This window comes from Lolium perenne, chromosome 6 (assembly GCF_019359855.2).
Source record: "Lolium perenne isolate Kyuss_39 chromosome 6, Kyuss_2.0, whole genome shotgun sequence".
Classification (NCBI taxonomy): domain Eukaryota; kingdom Viridiplantae; phylum Streptophyta; class Magnoliopsida; order Poales; family Poaceae; genus Lolium; species Lolium perenne.
This window is the reverse complement of record NC_067249.2, coordinates 171,352,508-171,376,931: the sequence shown is the minus strand read 5'-3', so window position 1 is coordinate 171,376,931 and position 24,424 is coordinate 171,352,508. Positions and strand designations below refer to the sequence as shown.

Sequence of the window (24,424 nt, the reverse complement as noted above, 5' to 3'; positions counted from 1 at the left end):
ATTACCATTCTTTTTTTAAGATAAAAAGAGGCATTTATTTTGTTAAGAAGCTGTGTTGGCCTATTTTTTTTTAGATAGAAGGCACTGCGTGCCCGACTTTAAATTAATAAAGCCCTCAGGTTCGATAACAACGGGTTATTACATGCTACGGCATACAGCTTCGCCAAAAAGAAACATGCTGCGACATACAGCTTAGCCAACAAGGAAACTAAACAGCCGATAGCGAAGACCTTCCCCCTTGAGGTGTTCCTGGTGATGCCTCGTCAGTCCTTCTTGACGGTGCACTTGGTGCGTGGGCGGCGTGTAGAAGTCTGAGCTGGGTGGCCACCGTCCTGAGCCCCGATCTGTCCGGAGGTTTGGCGAGCGGCGTCCAGAGCTGCAGGAATAGCATAGATTTGAAAATAATGTTAGCTGGATGTTTCATCAGCTTGGATTCAATGGTTAACTTATTTCTAAAGTGCCATAATTCCCAAGACTGGGCCAAGAACAACGACCAAACCAAGCGTCTAAAGCTACCCGAAAGACTAGACACAATGGCATAGAGCTGGTGAAAGTTTGCCCGGTACCAACTACACCCGAGTAGTTGGTGAAAGACACTCCAAGCAAACTTGGCAGGGGAGCAAGCAAAGAATATGTGGGTGGCGTCTTCCTCCGTGCCGCACAGAGAGCAACGGCCGTTCCCTGGCCCATGCCTCGCCGCAATATTGAGACTAGAGGGGAGTCTGTCCAAATTAATTGCCAGGAAAAGATCCTAATTTGAGCGGGATTTTCGCCGCCCAAACATCCTTGAAATGAGCAATGGAGGCCCCGGCCGAGAGCGTCCTATACATTGAGTTAACCGAGAACTTCCCAGATCGTTCCAACTTCCAGCTGATCATATCCTGCCCCTCGGATAGAACAGCATTCTCAATAATATCACGAAGTCGGTGCCATTCCTGCAGGGCTTCCACATCCAAGGCCCTACGAAACCCCATTTGGGTGGAGCCATCGCAAACCTGAAACACAGAGCAACCTTGATGCATGGCGATGCTGAACAGCCTAGGGAACTGATCTTTGAGGGCTCTGTCTCCGTGCCAAGTATCCAACCAGAAGAGGGTTCTCTGACCATCCTTGACTTTGTATGTCGCTCCGAGTTTAAAGAAGTGTTTGATCTTGTGTATGCTATGCCAGAACTGCAAGCCGCCCTGGCCCGAGCCCGCAAAAATGTTGTCAGCAGAGGTGTATTTTGCTCGCAAGATCTGGGCCCAGATGGGGTTGTCTTCTTGAAACAGCTTCCACACCCACTTGAGCATAAGGGCGATGTTCATCTTCATGGAGTTAATAATCCCTAAGCCTCCGCAGGCTTTTGGTCGACAGACCGCCGGCCAGTTGACCAAGTGATATTTTCTTTTGGGCCCCGCACCCTCCCAGTAGAATTTGGGTCTGTGGGTGTCAAATTTGGTGTAGACGCCATCCTGAAGCAGGAACATGCCCATTGCAAACATGGGAAGGCTAGCCAGGCAGGAATTTGAAAGGATAAGCCGTCCCCCTGATGACATGAACTTTCCCCACCACGGTTCCACCCTACCAGCAAGCTTTTGCACCAGAAACATCCACTGTTCTCTGGTGAGTTTACGATCAGAAATAGGAAGTCCGAGATAGGTGAAAGGGAAAGCGCCTAGCTTGCAATTCAAGGCATCGGCCACCCTCTACTTTCTAGAGTTGCTCGCACCCATCATGATGACTTCCGACTTGTGGTAATTAATTTTCAGCCTAGACATGTCTTCGAAACACATGAGGAGGAACTTGAGATTTAAGATTTGCTCGTCATTGTCTTGGATCATAATCAGAGTGTCATCGGCATACTGTAAGTGTGAAATCCCCCCGGGATAAGATGCGGAATGACCCCAACCAGGTGGCCCGCTGCACACGCTCTGGTGAGGATTAAAGAGAGAGCTTCAGCCATGAAATTGAACAGCAGCGGCGAAAGAGGGTCCCCTTGACGCACTCCCCGCTTGTTTCTGAAGAAGGGCCCAATCTCCCCGTTGATTGAGATCGTGGTTTGGCCACCAGTGACCAGTTGACTAATGCGGTGGACCACCCCTGGGTCAAAACCTTTACACCTTAGAACCTCAAAGAGGAAATCCCAGTTGACCCCGTCGTAGGCTTTCTCGAAGTCGAGCTTGAGCAGGATTCCACCTAGCTTCTTGGTTTTTTAATTCATGGACTATCTCATGGAGAGCCAGGATGCCGTCAAGGATGAACCTGCCCTTGATGAACGCGGTCTGGTTTGGGCTGATGATCCTGTTGGTGATGGGGTCCAGCTTCGAGGCAAAGGCTTTGGAAATAATCTTAAAGATAACATTGATAAGCGCAATGGGCCTGAACTGGGTGATCTTATCCGCGCCAGGGATCTTTGGGATGAGCGAGAGAACCCCAAAGTTGAGTCTCGCAACATCAATCCTCCGTAGGATGAAGTCGTTCAGAATATGGAGCACCCCGTGTTTGACAATGTGCCAGAACTTCTTGAAGAATCGAACTCAGGGAGGAAGAGGTCAAAGATATCCCTCTCAAGCAACCCTGCAATCACGATGCAAGAAGTCTCTTGTGTCCCCAACACACCTAATACACTTGTCAAATGTATAGGTGCACTAGTTCGGCGAAGAGATAGTGAAATACAATTAATATGGATGATTATGAGTAGTAATAGCAATCTGAAATAAATATGGCAGCGAGTAAACATGCAGTAGAACAGTAAATAAACGGAGACTCGATGTGTGGAAACAAGGCCTAGGGATCATACTTTCACTAGTGGACACTCTCAACATTGATCACATAACTGAAACTACTCTATACTCTCTTGTTGGATAACAAATACCATTCATTGTGTAGGGCTACAAGAGCACCTCAATGCCGGAGTTAACAAGCTCCACAACATTTGATGTTCATAATTAAGTAACCTTAGAGTGCATGACAGACCAACGCAATTATACCGAGTACTAACATAGCAAGCACACCATCACCGTCAGGCTATGAAAGGGGGAATAGATCACATCAATACTATCATAGTAATAGTTAACTTCATAATCTACAAGAGATCACAATCATAGCTTATACCAAGTACTACATGATGCACACACTATCAACATTACATCATGGAGGAGGAATAGACTACTTTAATAACATCACTAGAGTAGCACATAGATGATATTCAACTAGATCACAAAGAGAGAGATGAACCACATAGCTACGGTAGAGCCCTCAGCCTCGGGGGAGAACTACTCCCTCCTCATCATGGGAAGCAGCGATGGCGATGAAGATGGCGGTGATGTCGATGGAGATGACTCCGGGGGCAATTCCCTGTCCCGGCAGGGTGCCGGAACAGAGACTTCTGTCCCCCGAATTGGAGTTTCGCGATGGCGGCGGCTCTGGAAGGTTTTCTGGAGTTTCGTCAATCCGTGTCGAAGATTTAGGTCACGAAGGCTTATATGGGCGAAGAGGCGGAGTCGGAGGGGGTCTGGGGGACCCACACACCAGGGGGCGCGCCCCCCCTTGGCCGCGCCGCCATACTGTGTGGGGGCCCTGGGCCTCCCCTCTGGTCCCTCTTCGGTGTTCTGGAAGCTTCGTGGAAATATAAGATCGTGGGCCTTGATTTCGTCCAATTCCAAGAATATTTCCTTACTAGGATTTCTGAAACCAAAAATAGCAGAAAATAGGAACTGGCACTTCGGCATCTCATCAATAGGTTAGTTCCGGAAAACGCATAAAAACATTACAAAGTGCGAGCAAAACATGTAGGTATTGGCATAAAACAAGCATGGAACATCAGAAATTATAGATATGTTGGAGACGTATCAGCATCCCAAAGCTTAGTTCCTACTCGCCCTCGAGTAGGTAAACGATAAAAGAATAATTTCTGTAGTGACATGCTACTTACATAATCTTGATCATACTATTGTAAAGCATATGAGATGAATGAAGTGACTCGAGGCAATGATCTATAGTTGCTAACAAATAGATAACATATAATAAAACTTTTCATGAATAGTACTTTCAAGACAAGCATCAAAAGTCTTGCATAAGAGTGAAATCATAAAGCAATAAATTCAAAGTAAAGGTATCGAAGCAACACAAAGGAAGATACAAGTTTCAGCAGTTGCTTTCAACTTTCAACATACATATCTCATGGATAATTGTCAACACAAAGTAATATGATGAATGCAAATAAGCAAATATGTAAGAATCAATGCACAGTTGACACAAGTGTTTGCTTCTAAGATGGAAGGAAGTAGGTAAACTAACTCAACATAAAGTAAAAGAAAGGCCCTTCGCAGAGGAAACCTGATAAGTTGATGAAGAAGGGGATGCCTTGGGCATCCCCAACCTTAGACGCTTGAGTCTTCTTGAAATATGCAGGGATGAACCACGGGGGCATCCCCAAGCTTAGACTTTTCACTCTTCTTAATCATATATCATCCTCCTCTCTTGACCCTTGAAAACTTCCTCCACACCAAACTCAAAACAAACTCATTAGAGGGTTAGTGCATAGTCAAAAATTCACATGTTCAGAGGTGACACAATCATTCTTAAAACTTCTGGACATTGCCCAAAGCTACTGAAAGTTAATGGAACAAACAAATCCATCCAACACAGCAAAAGAGGCAATGCGAAATAAAAGACAGAATCTGTCAAAACAGAACAGTCCGTAAAGACGAATTTTTCTGGGGTACTAAACTTGCTCAGATGAGAAAACTCAAAACTAATGAAAGTTGCATACATATCTGAGGATCACTCACCTAAATTGGCAGATTTTTCTGAGTTACCTACAGAGAACCCTGCCCAAATTCGTGACAGCAAGAAATCTGTTTCTGCGCAGAAATCCAAATCTAGTATCAACCTTCTATTAGAGACTTCACTTGGCACAACAATGCAATAAAATAAATATAAGGAGAGGTTGCTACAGTAGTAACAACTTCCAAGACACAACAAAACAGTAGCAAAATAAAAACGTGGGTTATCTCCCAAGAAGTGCTTTCTTTATAGCCATTAAGATGGGCTCAGTAATTTTAATGATGCACTCGCAAGAAATAAGAGTTGAAGCAAAAGAGAGCATCAAAAAGCAAATTCAAAACAAATTTAAGCCTAACCCACTTCCTATGAAAAGGAATCTTGTTCACAAATAAATTCATGAAGAACAAAGTGACAAGCATAGGAAGATAAAACACGAGTAACTTCAAGATTCTCAACATAAAGAGGGGAAACTTAATATTATTAAGATGCAAATAACCATGTTTCCCTCTCTCATAATAACTTTTAGTAGCATCATTGATGAAATCCACAATATACCCATCACTTAAAACATTCTTATCATGGTTCATATGCATAAAAGTATCATTAATTTTGGCATAAGAAGAGTTCTTCTCACTAATAGTAATTGGAGCAAGATTATTATCAAGAATTTGAACATGGTAAACAAGTTGCATACTAAGGGAATTGTTTTTGGCAATCTAATCATAACTATGACAAGTTTCATAAGGATAGTTATAACCTATATCATAGCATTATTTATAATAATCATCAAAGGTCGGAGGCATAGTGTCATCATAAGAAATAGAATAGTTATCTTTCACAGTATGTTCATCTGTGACCATACCATCATTGTTACTAGAAGGAGGTGTATCAAACATATAATGATCAGTAGCAAAAGGATTTTCAAACACCTCATCCCCAAGCTTAGAGCTTTCTATATCTGTTATCGCCGGATTTTAGCCAAATCAGAAGATGGGCCGTGATTGAGATGGGATTAGAGGATATGTACATAAAGTGTCTCTGAATCGGCCTCGTACGAGAGTTTGGGCTAGGTTGCCCGTGTATCTGTACATTGTGGTAGATTACGTTTCAGTTTAGAATTAAGAGATAGAGTTTAGTCGTACACAGTTAGGTTTATTCCAAAGATAGAAAGTCCACGGACTATAAATATGTACCTAGGGTTATTGAGAAAGGAGGACGATCACGTTCACAACAAACACAATCTAGGCGCATCGCCACCCCTTGTTTCGAGGGTTTCTTCCGGATAAGTGCCATGCTGCCCAGATCGCATCTCGCGATCTAGGCAGTATCAGTTTATTCGTTGTTTTGTATTGCTCGTGCTGAAGCCTTTTTGATGGCGAGTAATACTGTTATCATGGATGTTTTGGGGCTAATATTGCTACTTGTTTGATATGTATGCTTAGTTATGCTGCCCCTAGATATCTAGCTGCCTTTGCACCTATCTTAGGTGTAAGGGCAGCATCTTGCTTAGTCTTTATTTAGTAGATTCGATCTATTATGGTTGTTCCTTGTTCTCCAAGGATTAGTTTGATATCCGCATGGTTAGGCCTTGCAAACGGGTTGAATGATCCAGTAGTGCGTGAGGTATGGTTTGCCGATCCTAGAGGAGTTGTTCCGGGAATCAACTTTATGTTGGTTTTTAGGCCTTTTCTAGGGTTAGTTTTCTGTTATCTTTCGTATCTGCTAGGCTCAACTACGTGTAGGACGTTCCAGTTATGCGGTGAAAACCCTAGACTGTCGTAGATTGATTTAACTTAGTATTGATCAAGCAGGACCCCCATGTTATCGTAGATCCAATACGAACCATGAGTCGATCGGCTCCTTGGGCCGATTCACAGGGTAACCTGAGAGCCGATCGAGGCTCGGATTTAATGTTTACATGTCTGCCACGCAGGAAACCAATTGAAGCAATCCGTCACCTTCCTGACCAGGTATAGGTCAGGTGGCACGCCCTCGCAACAGCCAGGACGTGTGCCGGAGTTTTGCGGGCCATTGCCCGAGGGACCAGGGCCCACCAGCAGTTCTGGGAGCCTCCCGGCTCGCCGGCGGGTTTTGGCAGGCAACAGATTCTGGCACGCCCGGTGGGACATTCTACAGCAACTGCATCAACATCTACAGCAACTGCGTCAACATCTGCAGCTGAGATGGCGGAAGCACCAATCACATACGAAGAGCTGCCTGAGGAGCACAAGAAGAAGTATGATGAGCTTAAAGCTCTCTTCGAAGCCGATCTCATAGGCTCTTTCGAGAGGACCCGTAAACATGGCATTAGGTGGAAAGGGTTCTCACCCGAAGGCGCTCTCGATGAAGTAGACCTGTCTATCCCTTCAGAGGAACGCACCAGAGCTCTGCGCCAGGAAGTTAATTACATGGTGGCTCATTCGCTACACCGTCATTCTGAGAGCCTGGTGAACGCTTTTGAGCGCATTGCGGTTTGCGTGGTTCAGGAAATCATGAAGCATCAGTACTCTCCGTCGGGGCCTGCCCTAGGGACTCACCAAGGAGAAATACCGTTCCAGACCAGACCGCAGCTGCCATTCACACTTGCAGCTCCAGAGCCGCCGGGCTCACCGGCGTACGTCGTCTACAAGATTGGAGGCGATCCTGGCGATTACCAGTTCCTGCATGAGCCGCCTAAAGAAATCCCACATGGATATGTGTGCACATACGTGCCGGACTGCAATAACTTGGCGCGCACGAACCAGATTGCAGCCGGAGGGGTTTCTGGAGCGGATGCCGATAAACAGGCGTGGCTAGCTAAATATGCCACTGGGACGAGTCATGAAAGCTCGCCCCCTGCAGCTCATACCATGGAACAAATCAGTACAATCTTGAGAGACCAGTTCGGCATCGTGCCAAAGAGGAGAACAATCGGCTATTCCAAGCCGTACCCCAACGAATATGATTTGATTCCGCTGCCGCCCAAGTATCGGCTCCCTGAGTTCTCAAAGTTCATTGGATCAGAAGGGTCTAGCTCAATTGAGCATGTGAGCCGATATTTGGCACAGTTGGGCATGATTTCAGCATCAGACCCGTTGCGTGTGAGGTTTTTCGCGCAATCTCTCACAGGACCAGCTTTTGGGTGGTACACCTCGTTGCCACCAGATTCAGTCCGGATGTGGAAGCAACTGGAAGAGCAATTTCATACTCAATATCACTCAGAAGCTACTGAGGCTGGCATTGCCGATCTGGCGCAGGTGCGGCAGGAGCGAGGAGAAACGGTGTCGGAGTACATTCAGCGTTTCAGGACTGTCAAGAACCGGTGTTATTTGGCTCGTTTAACTGAGAAAGAAGCAGTCGATCTGGCAGTGTTGGGCCTCGCAGCGCCGATCATGGATCTGGCTTTCCAAGTAGAATACAATTCACTGGCGCACATGGCCCAGAAAACATTGTATGAGCAGTGCCACCCAGAATTGTACCAAGACAAGTTCAAACGTCCGATAGGCCTGGTCGAGACAGAAGAAGTTGGGGACTCTGCAGAAGACCAGGAAGTAGCCGTGGCTGAATGGGCTCGGGGGGCAGATCCCGTGTCCTGCAAATGGGTGAAAGAACAAGGGCCTGCAAAAGGGTTTGACTTCGATGTAAGCAAAGCTGAGCAGATATTCGATTTGTTGCTTAAGGAAAAACAGCTGAAGTTACCCGAAGGCCATAAAATCCCTACGGCGCAAGAAATGAACGGGAGACCATACTGCAAGTGGCATCACTCGTTCACCCATGTCACCAATGACTGCAAAGAGTTGCGTCGGCAGATCCAAATGGCGATAGAACAAGGCCGTTTGATCTTTGGTCAGTTTGCCATGAAAGTGGACACGCACCCATTTCCTGGTGTCAACATGGTGGAATACAATCACTCCGCGAGGCGTCAGCCAGATTTCTCATTCGGTGTTAACATGGAAGGGCCTGTATACCACCATGCCAGGGATAATGAAGAAACCGGTCACTCCCGTGGGAAGGAAAAAGAAGAGGCAGGCCCACGCGACCGGCCCCGATATGATGATAGACGGTACATCACCGAGGAACAAGTGAGAAACGTGCGGTATCAACGACCACTCTCCGCGCATCTCCTTAACAAATATGAGCGTCAGTACGACCGACGCCGGCGATACGACATAGATGACCAAAGATATCGTCGGTCTGACGTGGACAACAGAAAATATCGTCGGTATAATAGAGACGACGAAGGATATGAGCGCCGTGCTAAAGGGAAGTCAAGGGAGCAGGAAGATATGGACAGACACTGGGATTGTCCTTTCTTTAAGCACTGCTGGGATTCAGGAATGAGCCGATTGCCTACAATCGACAACTGCCCGGAATGTAGACAGCAGAAGGAGGACGCAGGTGAGGTTTCAGTGTTCAAACGTCTAGGGCCTCTCCCATCTCAGAACAGACGAGTTGAGTCATCTCGAGAGGAAGATTTCGAGGAGTCAGAAGATGAAGAAGAAGATAGATACCACCGGCCAAGGTGGTGCCCTGATGGACTCAGTCACTCCCAAAAGCGTAGGGTTCAGCGGCTACGCAGCTTGGAGGAAGCCGAGGTGCAATACCTGCACACGTTAGGAAAAGCGCGGCCAGATTTGGCCGTGAAAATTCAGCAAACTTTGGAGGCGGAGACTCGTCCACAGAAGAAAGAATGGCGCCCCAAACAAGTAAAAGCCGATCCAAAGGCATCGGCTGGCACAAATATGGTGTTCATACTTCCGTCAGAGTTTTGTGCTCCAAGAGCCGAAGAAGTGCCGGTAGCACAGTTTGACTGCGGCCCACGAACAGTTATCTTTGAAAAGCCACGAGAGAAGAGCTACAAACATTTGAAGGCTCTGTACCTAAAAGGTTATATCAACGGGCAGCCCGTCAACCCATACCATACGTTTTGCCTATGTTCAGCATCGATCTAGCAGGCGACGGAAAGCTAGGATATGGGTTTACATCGGCTGATGAGCTAGAAGAGATTGACATTGGTCCTGGGGATAAGCCACGACCAACATTTATCAGCAAAAAGTTAGATCCGCATCTGAGGGGCCTGATGATAGCTTTGTTGAAAGAATACCCGGATTGTTTTGCCTAGGATTACACAGAGATGCCCGGGTTAGACAGGAGCATCATTGAGCATCGGCTCCCTCTCAAGAAAGGATTTCGGCCGTTCCAGCAGCGAGCACGACAGATGAAGGCCGAAATTTTAGAAGAATTCAAGAAAGAGATCGAGAAAATGTTGAGCGCCGGGTTCATCAGGCCATGCAGGTATGCTGAGTGGATTTCTAGTATCGTACCTGTACAGAAAAAGGATGGCCGATGGCGCGTCGCCATAGATTTTCGGGATCTCAATAGAGACACTCCAAAGGATGAATATCCCATGCCGGTAGCAGAGACATTGATCAATGCGGCTGCTGGTCATAAGGTTCTAAGTTTCATGGATGGCAATGCCGGCTACAACCAAATTTTTATGGCTCCAGAAGATATACACAAGACTGCATTCAGAGTACCAGGTTCGGTGGGTCTGTTTGAATATGTAGTCATGACATTTGGACTGAAAAATGCCGGCGCAACATACCAAAGAGCCATGAATTACATCTTTCATGATCTGATCGGCAAGTTGGTGGAGATTTACATTGATGACGTGGTAGTCAAGTCTGTTTCACTAGAAGGACTCTTGGAGGATTTGCGACGCATCCTGGACCGAACTAGAAAATTTGGGCTAAGAATGAATCCAAAGAAGTGTGCTTTTGGTGTAACGGCCGGTCAATTCTTGGGTTTCTTGGTTCATGAACGTGGAATTGAGATCGGCTTGAAAAGTCAGGAGGCAGTGCAAACGATGCAGCCACCCACCACAAAAAAAGAACTCCAGTCTCTCATCGGCAAAATCAACTTCGTCAGAAGGTTCATCTCCAACCTGTCAGGGCGAATCAAGCCGTTCATGGGATTGGTAAAAATTAAATCTGATGAGGAGTTTCGCTGGGGGGCAGAGCAACAGCAAGCGTTTGACGAGATTAAAGAGTATCTAACGAAGCCACCTGTGTTGGTTCCACCCCAGCAAGACAGATCATTCTATATTTACTTGTCAGTAGCTAGCACTTCCATCGCCTCAGTGGTGGTGCAAGTTTATGATGGTCTGGAGAGAGTCGTTTTCTACCTCAGCAGAAGGATGTTGGATGCAGAGACTAGGTACCCTGAGATTGAGAAGTTGTGCCTCTGCCTATTTTTTACCTGCACCAAGCTTCATCACGTCTTGCTGTCAGCGGAAATTGTCATCATATGCAAATCAGATGTCATCAAACATATGCTGTCGGCTCCTGTGTTGAAAGGCCGACTCGGTAAGTGGATGTTTGCATTATTGGAATTTGATCTCCGGTATCAGCCTGCGAAAGCAGTCAAGGGACAGGCGTTGGCCGATCTTATTGCTGAACGAATCAACACTAACATAGCAGCACTGTCTGTGCGTGCATGGGCCATGTTTTTCGATGGATCGGCTTGTGACGATGGTTGCGGCATTGGCATTCTACTCGTGTCGCCTCGGGGGGCAACATATTCGTTCTCCATCGGGCTACCTACCCCTTGCACCAACAATGTTGCTGAGTATGAAGCAGTACGCAAGGGAATGGAGTTGCTATTGGAAGCCGGGGCAGAAGCAGTGGAACTTTTTGGAGACTCAAAATTGATGATTTCCCAACTCACGGAGGAATACAAATGTGAGAGCGAGTCGCTCTTCCCATTATGGATGCAATGCCGTGAGCTGATGGCACAATTTAGGTACATAAACTTCAATTGGATCCCGAGGTCGCAAAATACCGAGGCAAACGATCTCGCACAGATGGCGTCAGGCTACAAGGATGTAGCAGGAGGAGCCGATGTTCAGGTACAGTTCCTGGAACCGGATGACTGGAGAGCCGATATCTTCAATTACTTGAAAGATCCGGCTCGGGGGGCACCTAAACGGATAAGATACAAGGCCATGAAGTATGTCCTTATTGGGGATGACATGTTCTACAGGACTTTGGAAGGGTTACTTCTCAAATGTCTGGGACCAACCGAGTCAAATCGGCTCTTACACGAGGTACACGAAGGCGCCTGTGGAACTCACCAATCGGCTCATAAGATGAAATGGTTGATCAGGCGATCGGGGTTTTATTGGCCTACCATGCTTGAGGATTGTTTTAAGTACTATAAAGGGTGTCAAGCATGTCAGAGGTTTGGGAAAATTCAGACGGTACCCGCATCAGCAATGAACCCCATCATCAAGCCTTGGCCATTTCGAGGTTGGGGCATGGATATGATCGGCAAAATCAATCCTCCATCGAGCAAAGGCCATGTGTGGATTTTGGCCATTACAGATTATTTCACTAAATGGGTGGAAGCCGTCCCTATGAAGTAAGTGAAATCGGAAGATGTTATCAATTTTGTGAAAGAACATGTCATTCATAGATTCGGGATTCCCCAGACTATCACGACCGATGGAGGTTCGGTCTTCATTTCTAAACAGTTTAGAAAGTTCTGCGAGGACATGGGAATTAAGTTGATCCGATCGTCTCCATACTATGCTCAAGCAAATGGGCAAGCTGAAGTGTCCAACCAGAGCCTTATCAAGCTGATTAAGAGGAAAGTCGACGAGCACCCTAGACGTTGGCACGAGGTTTTGTCAGAGGCTTTGTGGGCTTATAGCATGTCATGTCATGGAGCGATAAAAACCTCGCCATACCATCTGGTCTATGGACAAGAAGCCGTACTGCCCTGGGAAATTACGGCCGGGTCGAGACGTATTACGTTTCAGAATGATTTAACAGCTGAAGAATATGCAGCCCTGATGAGTGATAGCATTGAGGATCTAACGGAACTTAGACTTTCGTCGCTTGAGAAAATTAAAGAGAACAAAGCCAAGGTAGCTCGTGCATATAATAAGAAGGTGAGACCAAAGGAGTTCCACGTTGGTGATCTGGTATGGGAAGCTTTATTGCCATTGGGGACTAAGGATGCAGCGTATGGTAAATGGTCTCCAAATTGGCACGGGCCGTACAGGGTCGACCAGGTTTTGAAGGGTAACGCATACATGCTCGAGGAGCTGAGCGGTGTGAAGTTCCTAGTGGCTGTCAATGGCCAGCATCCCAAGAAATATTTCTCAAGTATGTGGGATGATGGACAGTGAAATATGGGGGCCGATGCATGAAATCGGCCAGTAAAAAAAATTTATGCAAAGCAACAGGACACAAAGTACAGCCGATGCACAGACATCGACTTTAGACTAAAAAAGCCGATGCGCAGCCATCGATTCTAGAGGTACAAACTGTTACATAGAAGGGCTCTACTGTAGGAATGCCTCGAAGGCACGGAGAGCGTCAGCACGGACACGATCCACCTCGGCGATCTTGGCCTCATCATCTTCGTCCTTTCCCGTCACTAGCTGTTTGTTCAGGTCACGTATTTCTGCCAGATCAGTCTTCAGTTGAGCTTTGAGGCCTTCTGCTTCCTCTTGAGAGCGGGCAATGAGAGCTTCCTTATCGCAAATAAGCTGTTTGGTTGCCCGAACCCTCTCTTCAAGGTCCTCCAATTCCTTTCGCAAGGTCTCAAGTTCGGCGATGCTGACAGAGGTGTCAGTTTTGGCATCTAAGGCCGCCTTTTTCTCATTGAGCCGCTGACATTTGTCTGCAATATCGGCTTTCAACGGAAGTTGGGCGTGGCGTAGATCGATTCTCTGACGAGCTAACTTCACCCTTGACCTGTAGGCAGACGGAGTCACGACTGGCCAGAGTTTCACCTGCAACGCTACCGGTAGGTGGTGCTGGATTTCTTCAAGAACGCTCTTCACTTCCTCGGGGTCTTCGACCAACTTCTCGATCGGGGAGGAAAGCAAGGCTTTGAGATGCTGGAATTGACCAAGGACAGTGCTGGGTCGTGGTTCATCGCATGCCGTAGAAGGAGCTGGCTCGATGGATCCAGGGTCGAACGTTAGCAAGCCCAAGAGGCCACAACCCTGACAAACAGAAACAGCGTCAGTATGCAGCAGAAAGTAAGGGCAAGCCAAACGAAAGGAGTTTACCTCTCCTGAGACCAGGGGGGCAGCCGATGACGAGGTAATCGGCTCTTGTGTTTCTGCTGGGGGCTTGGCCAAATTGGCGACCTTCTCAACGGCACCTTCTGGGATTATTGGATCCAGGTTTGCGAAGGGCATCAGTACTTCCTCGACTCCCCCACTAGAAGTGTCATCAGTCTGCAAAGGAGGCGGTTAGCCGATGCGAGCAGCAATGTGTTAGCATGAAAGATGAGCCGGGGAGAGTATGGAGAGTAATTACATTTGAAGCCTCTTGGTTTGATGAAAGGGCTCGCGGTGCCTTTCGAATCCTCTTGGTGCATCGGCTCTTTGTACGTTGACCGCCCTGCCCCGCTTTTATTGGAGCTTGGGGGGCAATAGGTTTAGGAACTGGCCTTTTCCTGGAAGCCGATGGTGGCAAGTCTGGCTGGCTCTGCGTTGTGATTTTCATAGAGTTGCCCGAGCTCGAATCCTTTCGACTGGATTATGTCTCCTCGCTGGAGTTGTCTTCGGTGGAGGCCTGTAAAAGAAGAGTTGGTAAGCACAAGCATGTTTGCAGAAGCCCATAAGGATAGATGAAAACAATCAAGGCATGGATCAACGTACGTGCAAGCTCTCTTGATCTGGAGAAGGACTCTGGCGCTTCAAAGTTTTCCTGGCAGCTACTTTCCTCACCGCCGTTCTCGCCTTGGTTGGGGCTCGGGGGCAGCTAGCCCGGGAGATGTTTTGCTCTTGGAAGCCGATTTTGCTGAAATCGGCTGGCTCTGCATCATGGCCTTTTTCAAGGGTGGCGAGTTTTTGCAGAAGAGGACCACAGGAGCCGCTGGGAGGAATTCAAAGGTGGAGCCGTCATCATGTGTAGGTTCTGGACCATCTTGTTGCTGCAAGGAGACAGAGCAAGGTTATAAAAAATCATTGTAAGCCACTTCAAAGGAAATTTGTGAGTGGTAGTACCTGTTTTGCAGGGATATCATATTCAGCATCGAGTTGTTTCAGCAACGGTCCCAGAGCTCTCCTGAAGGCATGAGTTTTCCACATTGACCACCAGGTCTCGAAACCATCGGTTGACGAGGTGAAAGAGAGGTTGTTCGGGACTGGGATGGCTAGAGCATCAAAGAAAGAGTAACACCTCTGACCGGTGAGGACATCGGGCAAGTCAGCTCTGCTCTCTGTTAAGTGGTGGAGGAAGAAGTGGGGAGACACCTGCCCAAGACCAAACTGCCGGGCTGCTACGACCGGCTGATAGGACTAATAACCAGGTTTGATTATTCTGTTTGATGTGCTCATGCCAACTGGAAGAAAGCAGGGACAGATCATGATGGAGTACAAGTGCCGGGTGCTGGGGTCATCGGCAAAGCTGTCTAGCCTGAAGGAGACTGGATTTTCAAAATTTTCAGATTCACTGTAAGGAAAGAGCAGAGAATTGTCAAGCCCTTGGAAGAAAATGCTGAACCACTTCGATGCTTCCTTGGGGATCAGTTTACTACCTGGAAGGCTATACAAGGCTTGGCCGTAGCTAGTGCATCGGATCTGCTTCCCGTTAGCATCTGGAAGGTGCAAGTGGCCAAAAGTGGGAAGCGTGGGATATGGTTCTGGAAATACAGCTGAGCCCATAGCTGAATAAACCACCAGGGACCTCCTGTTTTGACTGTTTGTTGGGAAGATAATCTGACAGACATTAGTTGGAGATATCGATAGACCTCTCCAAGGAACAGTTTGCCAATGCCAAGCTGGGTGCCTCTGGCAAGTTCATAGGCCAAGGGAAGATAATTCTTGGTTGGAGCAAGTGAAGGGCCACAGAATATGAAGTGTTCCAACCAGAAGTTTAGGAAGGCCGTGTGTTCTTTCTCTGTTACAGGGCCTTTGTTTTTCATGTGGCGTCGAAGATAAGCACCCCAGTTTGTGCACTCTGTTTTGGAAGAGAGCTTGAAAGGGACCCTTGGCAGCATAAAAGCAGAAGGGCTGGGGTGTGTAATGTCTAGGCCAGTGATCATTGCCACATCTAGCAGAGTTGGTGTCATGGGGCCATGGCCAAACATGAAACAGTTCCGTGCATCAGACCAGAAGTAGCCGATGTTTTTTAGAAGGTTTTCATGCTTCTCAAGGGGAGACAATGATAAGTACAGAGCATCGGCTATTCCTGTGGTTTCCCATTTGGATTGGTGAGTTTTGGATACTCTACTGTACCAGGAAACCCAATCTTCAGGAGGGTTAGGCCAGGCTCGTAAGCAGTCGGTCCAAGAAGTTAGATCTAAATTCTGGCTCACGAAGGGGATCCTATTGGCCTCGCAAGAAATCAGATGAGCAGGACTCTCAACAGTATGGGGGCCAAGGCAGAGAGAGTTTGGAAGAGAAGGATGCGGCAATAGAATGTCTGATGCCTAAAATTAATTGTGAAATAAGGCATTAATTCAGATGCTGCTATTAGTTCTAACACTATGCTCGGATGGTGAAGGGCAGTTAAAGATTACCTCCAGGACAGAGACCGTTGCGTTGGCGTTGGATGATTCCGCCATCTGATTCGCTGGGGAGATGAATCTGCACGGTTGGGGATCTGGGATTCGCGTGGCTGTGAGTTGGATCTGTTCGATGGGCAATTTGGGGATCTGAGTTTGGTCCTTCAGACAAGGGTCGCAGATTACCGTTTGAAGTCTGGCCTTGCTGGCGTTTTATGGTAAAAGGCCGATGCGTTACTATCGGCTCTTGGTGCATTGACCTACTTTGACAATCGGCAAAATCATGCATAGAGGCGTTCTTCATTGATTAAAAGAGGGTTTTTACAATAAGATCTGATTGCTCACAAAAGGAGGATTTGCTACCTAATATACTACTACTAGCCCTATTCTAGTAGTCCCTAGTCTAGGGGCCGACGCCGTCGCTATCGTTGCTGCCCTCGTCGTCGCCGTCCTCGCTGCCATTGGTGCTGCTGCCGGCGAGGTACTCGTCGCTGCTGCCGAAGCCGTCGGCAGGGGCTTCTTCTTCCTCCTCGTCGTCGTCATCGTCGTCCTCCGACCCGGCGCGGAAGCGCTTTGCCGGCGGGTACTCGTCGGAGGAGGTGTCATCCTCCGCTTCATCTTCCTCGCCGGAGGAGAGGTCCTCGCCCCAGGAGAAGGCATCGTCGTCGCTCTCTTCCTCCAGCTCCCCGTCAGCGAGGAACTGGAGGTTATCCTCCCCGTCGGTCAAGGATTCGTCATCCTCTGACTCGACGGCAAAGTTCCAATCCGCCTCGTCCCAATGCGGAGGGGCGAGGGCCTCGTAGGCCGCTATCGGGTCGTACTCCGGCGTCGGCTCGCGGGAGGACGAGGATTGGAAGGAAAGACCCGAAGAGGCAGAGGAGGAGGAGGCCATGGTTGCAGAGGAGGGGGTTTCGATTGCTAATGTGGAGCAAGAGGATGAAGAGGCGAACTGCTCGGATGCGGTTAAATAAAGGGGATATAGTGGAGATGATTCAATGTTGTGGCAGTTTTCGAGGATGCGGTGCCAAAACTGTCGAATCGTGCAGTGCGGAGAAGTTGAGAAGGCAAGGCATCATGATGGAAGGGCACTGTAGCGGTTCTGCTCTGCAACGCGTAACCCGATGAAGAAAAACAGAGTGGTTTTGGAATTATTATTGCCAAAACCAGGGGGCATGTGTTATCGCCGGATTTTAGGCAAATCAGAAGATGGGCCGTGATTGAGATGGGCTTAGAGGATATGTACATAAAGTGTCTCTGAATCGGCCTCGTACGAGAGTTTGGGCTAGGTTGCGCGTGTATCTGTACATTATGGTAGATTACGTTTCAGTTTAGAATTAAGAGATAGAGTTTAGTCGTACACAGTTAGGTTTATTCCAAAGATAGAAAGTCCACACACTATAAATATGTACCTAGGGTTATTGAGAAAGGAGGACGATCACGTTCACAACAAACACAATCTAGGCGCATCGCCACCCATTGTTTCGAGGGTTTCTTCCAGGTAAGCGCCATGCTGTCCAGATCGCATCTCGCGATTTAGGCAGTATCAGTTTATTTGTTGTTTTGTATTGCTCGTGCTGAAGCCTTTTTGATGGCGAGTAATACTGTTATCATGGATGTTTTGGGGCTAATATTGCTACTTGTTTGATATGTATGCTTAGTTATGCTGCCCCTAGATATCTAGCTGCCTTTGCACCTATCTTAGGTGTAAGGGCAGCATCTTGCTTAGTCTTTATTTAGTAGATTCGATCTATTATGGTTGTTCCTTGTTCTCCAAGGATTATTTTTATATCCGCATGGTTAGGCCTTGCAAACGGGTTGAATGATCCAGTAGTGCGTGAGGTATGGTTTGCCGATCCTAGAGGAGTTGTTCCGGGAATCAACTCTATGTTGGTTTTTAGGCCTTTTCTAGGGTTAGTTTTCTGTTATCTTTCGTATCTGCCAGGCTCAACTACATGTAGGACGTTCCAGTTATGCGGTGAAAACCCTAGACTGTCGTAGATTGATTTAACTTAGTATTGATCAAGCAGGACCCCCATGTTATCGTAGATCCAATACGAACCATGAGTCGATCGGCTCCTTGGGCCGATTCACAGGGTAACCTGAGAGCCGATCGAGGCTCGGATTTAATGTTTACGTGTCTGCCACGCAGGAAACCAATTGAAGCAATCCGTCACCTTCCTGACCAGGTATAGGTCAGGTGGCACGCCCTCGCAACAGCCAGGACGTGTGCCGGAGTTTTGCGGGCCGTTGCCCGAGGGACCAGGGCCCACCAGTAGTTCTGGGAGCCTCCCGGCGCTTCGTGTTGCTCGTCGCTGCTCGCCGGCGGGTTTTGGCAGGCAACAATATCATTATGGGAGGAAGCATGGATAGTACTGATACTATGACAATTATTATCATCATCATTTTCAGTATTAGTTTCCCAGAGATTTTCAATATCAAAAGTAGTGTGCTCTTTCAAATCATGACCACTAATGTAGGTAAAGGGCATAGGAAGGTCATTGTACTCAGATTCATTATCATAATAATCATTAGGAGCAACATACTTACGGTTACCTATCATTATCTCATTCACGCGGGGATATGCCGTTATCTCTTTCTCTTTATTCCCCTTCTTCTTCTTCTTCTTCGTTCCCTTCTTCTTCTTCTTCTTCTTCTTCTTCTTCTTCTTCTCTTCCTTCTCCTCGTTCCCTTCTTTAGAAGGAAGAGGATTGAAGGGAGGCTTCTCCACATAACCTGATTTATTTCCCGAAACAATAGAATAAACTTGGGAGGATTCCTCCTTTTCATTAATAAGTTCAAAGCACACATCGGTCCTATCATATTTTGGCAAGGTGTCATCTTCTAAAATATTTTGTATGTAAGTATTTGTATGGCAATTATCAATGCAATAAGAAAAACACCTATGCAGGACATCATCAATATCAAGATCACTCATATGTAGCAAAGAGATTTTTCTTGATAACTCTTCACACCACAAAAATAAAGTAAGTTCATCATGCTGATTAGTAGTAATTTCATCATCACAATACAAATTTGCAGCACTCACGGGGTTCGAATTATCATTGGAGGAGCATTGAAAATTAAAATGACCCGCTCTATGGCAAAGTTCACAAATAAAAGGATAGAGGGCACAAACTTTTTTACCAAGATCATCTAGAGCCCTAGACCACTTTCTAGTTTTTTCATTCATATGATGGATACAATATTCATCTTCGATTTGATTAATTCCACAGGGTCTATGCATTCCACAAAAATTAACATGCTTATAAGAAATAGCATTTCCAGAAGTTTGGGCATGTTTATTGCAATCATTAATAACAGTTTCATCCTTCATGCAAGTGTCTTTAAAAGGTTCATGATACTTATCAAAATTCTTCTTAGGAAATTCAAAATGAGAGGCAAAAGCTTTATAACGATTTGCAACAACTTGAGAGTCAAGACCATAAGTAGCACTCATATTTCGAATTTTATCAGTATCCATAAAAGTTTCAATGCATTCGTAATCATAATTTATACCTGACTCTTTACCTTTGTCATTCTCCCAATCTTCAGCGTTCTCCTCAATCCGATCAAGAAGATCCCACCTAGCTTCAACCTCCTTGCTTGTGAAAGATCCCTCCAAACAGGCATCTAGATAGTCCTTGTGGTGTCCTGAAAGCCTTGCATAAAAATTATTAACAATAACATTACGGGGGAGCTCTTGAATGGGACATTTGAGCATTAGTGATTTCAATCTCCCCCATGCTTGGGAAATACTCTCTCCATCACGAGGATAAAAGTTATAAATGTAATTTCTATCAGTATGCACTTCATGAGGAGGATAAAATTTAGAATAAAAGAGAGGTGCAATTTCCTCCCAACCAAGAGAATGACTATTCTTCAGCAATTTATACCAATGCGCCGCTTTACCAGACAGCGAAATAGAGAATAGTTTCTTCGTCACTTCATCCATAGAGATACCTGCACACTTGAATAACCCACATAATTCATGCAAAAACAGTAAATGATCTCCAGGATGGACAGTTCCATCCCCTTCATAGAGGTTATCCATAACACGTTCAATAATTTTCATGGGTATCTTGAAAGCAGTAATTGCAGTAGGTGGATTTAAAATATCACAAACATCATTAGAGTTATCGCATATGGGAGATAAAGCATTATTAGAGCAAATTTTCTCCCCTAAAGATGGGAAGCTAAAAAGATCATAAAAGCTAGCTTCCCCAAGCTTAGACTTTTTCATAACATTAGCAGTAATTGCGTTCATGCTAATAACATTGCTACTAGCATGCAAATAAGGTTCGGTAAGTTTTTTAATTTTCGCATCACACAATTCATGTCTTAACTTAGGAAATAAATTAAAAAGCTCATTGTTGTTTTCCATTATTCCTAACTAGTGAAAAATAAAAAAAGAAACAAAAAGATGCAATTGCAGGATCTAAAGGAAATAGCTTCGAGCACTCACACACCGGCAACAGTGCTAGGAAATAGCTTAGTAGTCGGAGGATGTGAATACCTTTTACCTTACCTCCCCGGCAACGGCGCCAGAAAATAGCTTGATGTCTATGCACGCCTCCAAGAGCAGAGGTTTGTAGAACAGCAGCAAGTTTCCCTTAAGTGAATCACCCAAGGTTTATCGAACTCAGGGAGGAAGAGGTCAAAGATATCCCTCTCAAGCAACCCTGCAATCACGATACAAGAAGTCTCTTGTGTCCCCAACACACCTAATACACTTGTCAAATGTATAGGTGCACTAGTTCGGTGAAAAGATAGTGAAATACAAGTAATATGGATGATTATGAGTAGTAATAGCAATCTGAAATAAATATGGCAGCGAGTAAACATGCAGTAGAACAGTAAATAAATGGAGATTCGATGTGTGGAAACGTAGGGATCATACTTTCACTAGTGGACACTCTCAACATTGATCACATAACTGAAACTACTCTACACTCTCTTGTTGGATAACAAACACCATTCATTGTGTAGGGCTACAAGAGCACCTCAATGCCGGAGTTAACAAGCTCCACAACATTCGATGTTCATAATTACGTAACCTTAGAGTGCATGATAGACCAACGCAATTATACCAAGTACTAACATAGCATGCACACCATCACCGTCAGGCTATGAAAGGGGGAATAGATCACATCAATACTATCATAGTAATAGTTAACTTCATAATCTACAAGAGATCACCATCATAGCTTATACCAAGTACTACATGATGCACACACTGTCAATATTACATCATGGAGGAGGAATAGACTACTTTAATAGCATCACTAGAGTAGCACATAGATGATATTCAACTAGATCACAAAGAGAGAGATGAACCACATAGCTACGGTAGAGCCCTCAGCCTCGGGGGAGAACTACTCCCTCCTCATCATGGGAAGCAGCGATGGCGATGAAGATGGCGGTGATGTCGATGGAGATGACTCCGGGGGCAATTCCCCATCCCGACAGGGTGCCGGAAGAGAGACTTATGTCCCCCGAATTGGAGTTTCGCGATGGCGGCGACTCTGGAAGGTTTTCTGGAGTTTCGTCAATCCGTGTCGAAGATTTAGGTCACGAAGGCTTATATGGGCGAAGAGGCGGAGTCGGAGGGGGTCTGGGGGACCCACACACCACGGGGGCGCGCCCCCCCTTGGTCGCGCCGCCATACTGTGTGGGGGCCCTGGGCCTCCCCTCTGGTCCCTCTTCGGTGTTCTGGAAGCTTCGTGGAAATATAAGATCGTGGGCCTTGATTTCGTCCAATTCCGAGAATATTTCCTTACTAGGATTTCTGAAACCAAAAATAGCAGAAAACAGGAACTGGCACTTCGGCATCTCGTCAATAGGTTAGTTCCGGAAAACGCATAAAAACATTACAACGTGCGAGCAAAACATGTAGGTATTGGCATAAAACTAGCATGGAACATCAGAAATTATAGATATGTTGGAGACGTATCAGGGTGCAGCCCACACACCCTCTGGGCCTCCGAGCAGAGAAGATCCTGGTAAAAATCGTAAATGTGCTTTTGAATGAGGTGCTTGTCTGAAATCTCCCCTTGAGGCGTAATCAGGGAGTTGATGAAGCATTTCCGGCGGCGCCCATTAGCCACCGCGTGAAAGTAAGTCGTGTTGGCATCCCCTTGGAGGGACCATCTGACCCTGCCTCTTTGCTGCCAATATTCTTCCTCCCTACAGAATACCGCCAGAAGTTGCTCTTCCAAGTGGTAGCGGAAGGCCCATTCCTCTTCCGAGATTCCCACCGCATCTGCTTTTTCATCTAGAGTCTTGATCCTCTCGACGAGCAGCTGTTTGTGATCTCTGTTCTCCCTTCCTTTATTCGCGTTCCAACCCTTGAGCTTTTGTCTGAGCCCCGTGCTCATAAATTTCCACCAATCGACAATGTCTCTCCCTTGCACCCTAGACAGGAGGTTGTCCCAGCAATCTTACAACAGCTCTTGGAAGCCCTCAACTTCCAACCAACCCGATTTGAAAAAGAATCTATTGCTCTTTGGCGGCACCCCTTCGCCCGAGTCAAAGATGAGAGGAGTGTGATCAGAGCCAAGACTCGTTTCAGCAGTAAGTGTGCAGAGGGGGAAATGAGGTTCCAGCGTTGGTGAGAAGAACACCCTGTCCAAGACGCATCTGACCGGATTCAATTGTTTGTTCGTCCAGGTGAAGCGCACCCCTGTGCGCGGGATTTCTCGCAGCCCCCATTCCGCGATATGGTTATTGAAAAGTTCCAGTCTTGGCCAGTTAATCCTGTCATTGTTCTTGTCCTGTTCAATTATGTGGAGATTGAAGTCCCCACCCATGATTATGGGCATAGTGGTGTTCTCTACTTTGATAGAGAGCTCCTGGAGGAAAGAAGCCGAGAGCGCGTGGTAAGTCGGGCCATAGATTCCGAAGATCCTGAGCGTGAGCCTGGCTGTTCTGAGGATGACGTCCATGGAGACGAAGTGATGACCAGTGTCAATCGCTTCGATCTCAAACATGCTTTCCCTAAAGCCCATGAGCATACCGCCCGATCTCCCCGATGCAGGCAACCAGCACCAGACAAAGGTCTCTCCCACTTCAAGGCTTCTGAGCTCTTCATCCGTAAAGTCTTGTTTTATAGTTTCTTGAAGGCACACGATGTCAATCCGGTGTTTGCGGAGGTAATCTTTGAGCATGGTCCGGCGCCCCCTAACGCCGAAACCACGGATGTTCCAGAACATGGCTCTCATTGGATAACCACCTTACGACCCCGTGCTTGGCGGGTTAGGACACGTTTCCCCAGGGTAGGTTGCTTCTTCTGAATCTTCCTTGTCTTGACTTGTCGCACCTGCTTCACTGGCGAACCTTCTCCAACAGCCCCCCTGTTGGAGAGGCAGAGGAAGGTTGTCCCACCTCCCGTTCATGGAGCAGCTTGAGTTCTTTAGCTATGCGCTGCTCCTCTTCGATTCTGTCTCTAGCCAAGGCCAGATCTGCCTGAACGAGTTCTTTTGCGCGAATCATAGAGAGAAGAGGGGCGGGATTGCCAGAAGCAGAAGGAAACAGAACACAACTATCGTGCGCCACCGCCAAAAGCTTGTCATCAGGGACAGATTGTAAAACGGCAAAGTCTGAGATAGACTTGGAGGACGTACCTGGTACTTTGTCTTTCGCACGCTGCATGGCCTTCTCCAAGATCGGGATGGACGAGGACCCTGCTCCTCGCGCGCTGGTTCTGGCCGACACCGGTGGGTTGGACTTGCTTCGAGGAGCTCTTGTCACTGAGGCCGCCAGCTCCGCGATCACCATGCCTTCACGCAGTGGCACCTCCTCCGCCATCCCCTTGTCTTTGGGCAGCACATCAGAGAAATCCAGTTGGACGGCGACTTCTTTGCGCGCCGGGCTCAGCCTGAGAGAGGGACGGTCGGCATTGGACTTGCTGCGGCGTTCCCTAGCACGCATCGCCTCCGGGTCCGTCTCCCAGGAGATAGGGCTCTCAATACCAGCTTCTTCGCGATCCTCAGTAGAAAGAGTTTGCGCTTTCTACAAGGAAGGGCGGAAGATAGGTGATGCATCATCTTCCTGGAGAGAGGGTGAGTCCATCAGGTTCGACGGGGAGGGCGGGCTCTGTGCACCCCCAGAACCAGCCGATTCCTCTGCCAGCTTCTCCGTGGATGCCACC

At 47.0% G+C, this 24,424-nt stretch overlaps 1 protein-coding gene across 1 annotated transcript; it reads right to left on the bottom strand.

Moving 5' to 3' along the window:
- Positions 1-263: 263 nt before the first annotated feature.
- Positions 264-23,486, bottom strand: LOC139832557 (uncharacterized). The gene is made up of 8 exons (XM_071822342.1): positions 22,720-23,486; positions 22,248-22,635; positions 14,635-14,703; positions 13,832-14,002; positions 13,550-13,765; positions 2,245-2,504; positions 740-1,602; positions 264-376 (listed from the first exon to the last, which is right to left on the bottom strand). Exons 1-8 carry the CDS (start codon positions 23,484-23,486, stop codon positions 264-266), a joined length of 2,847 nt encoding a protein of 948 aa, XP_071678443.1.
- Positions 23,487-24,424: the final 938 nt, after the last annotated feature.

Coding starts and splice junctions, on each gene's coding strand:
- LOC139832557 (XM_071822342.1), bottom strand. CDS start 23,486: ATGTTCTGGAACATCCGTGGTTTCGGCGTTAGGGGGCGCCGGACCATG. Junction 22,636..22,719: donor GAGGGCTTCCAAGAGCTGTT/GTAAGATTGCTG, acceptor CACGGGGCTCAG/ACAAAAGCTCAAGGGTTGGA. Junction 14,003..14,634: donor TCCTCCCAGCGGCTCCTGTG/GTCCTCTTCTGC, acceptor CCTCCTTTGCAG/ACTGATGACACTTCTAGTGG.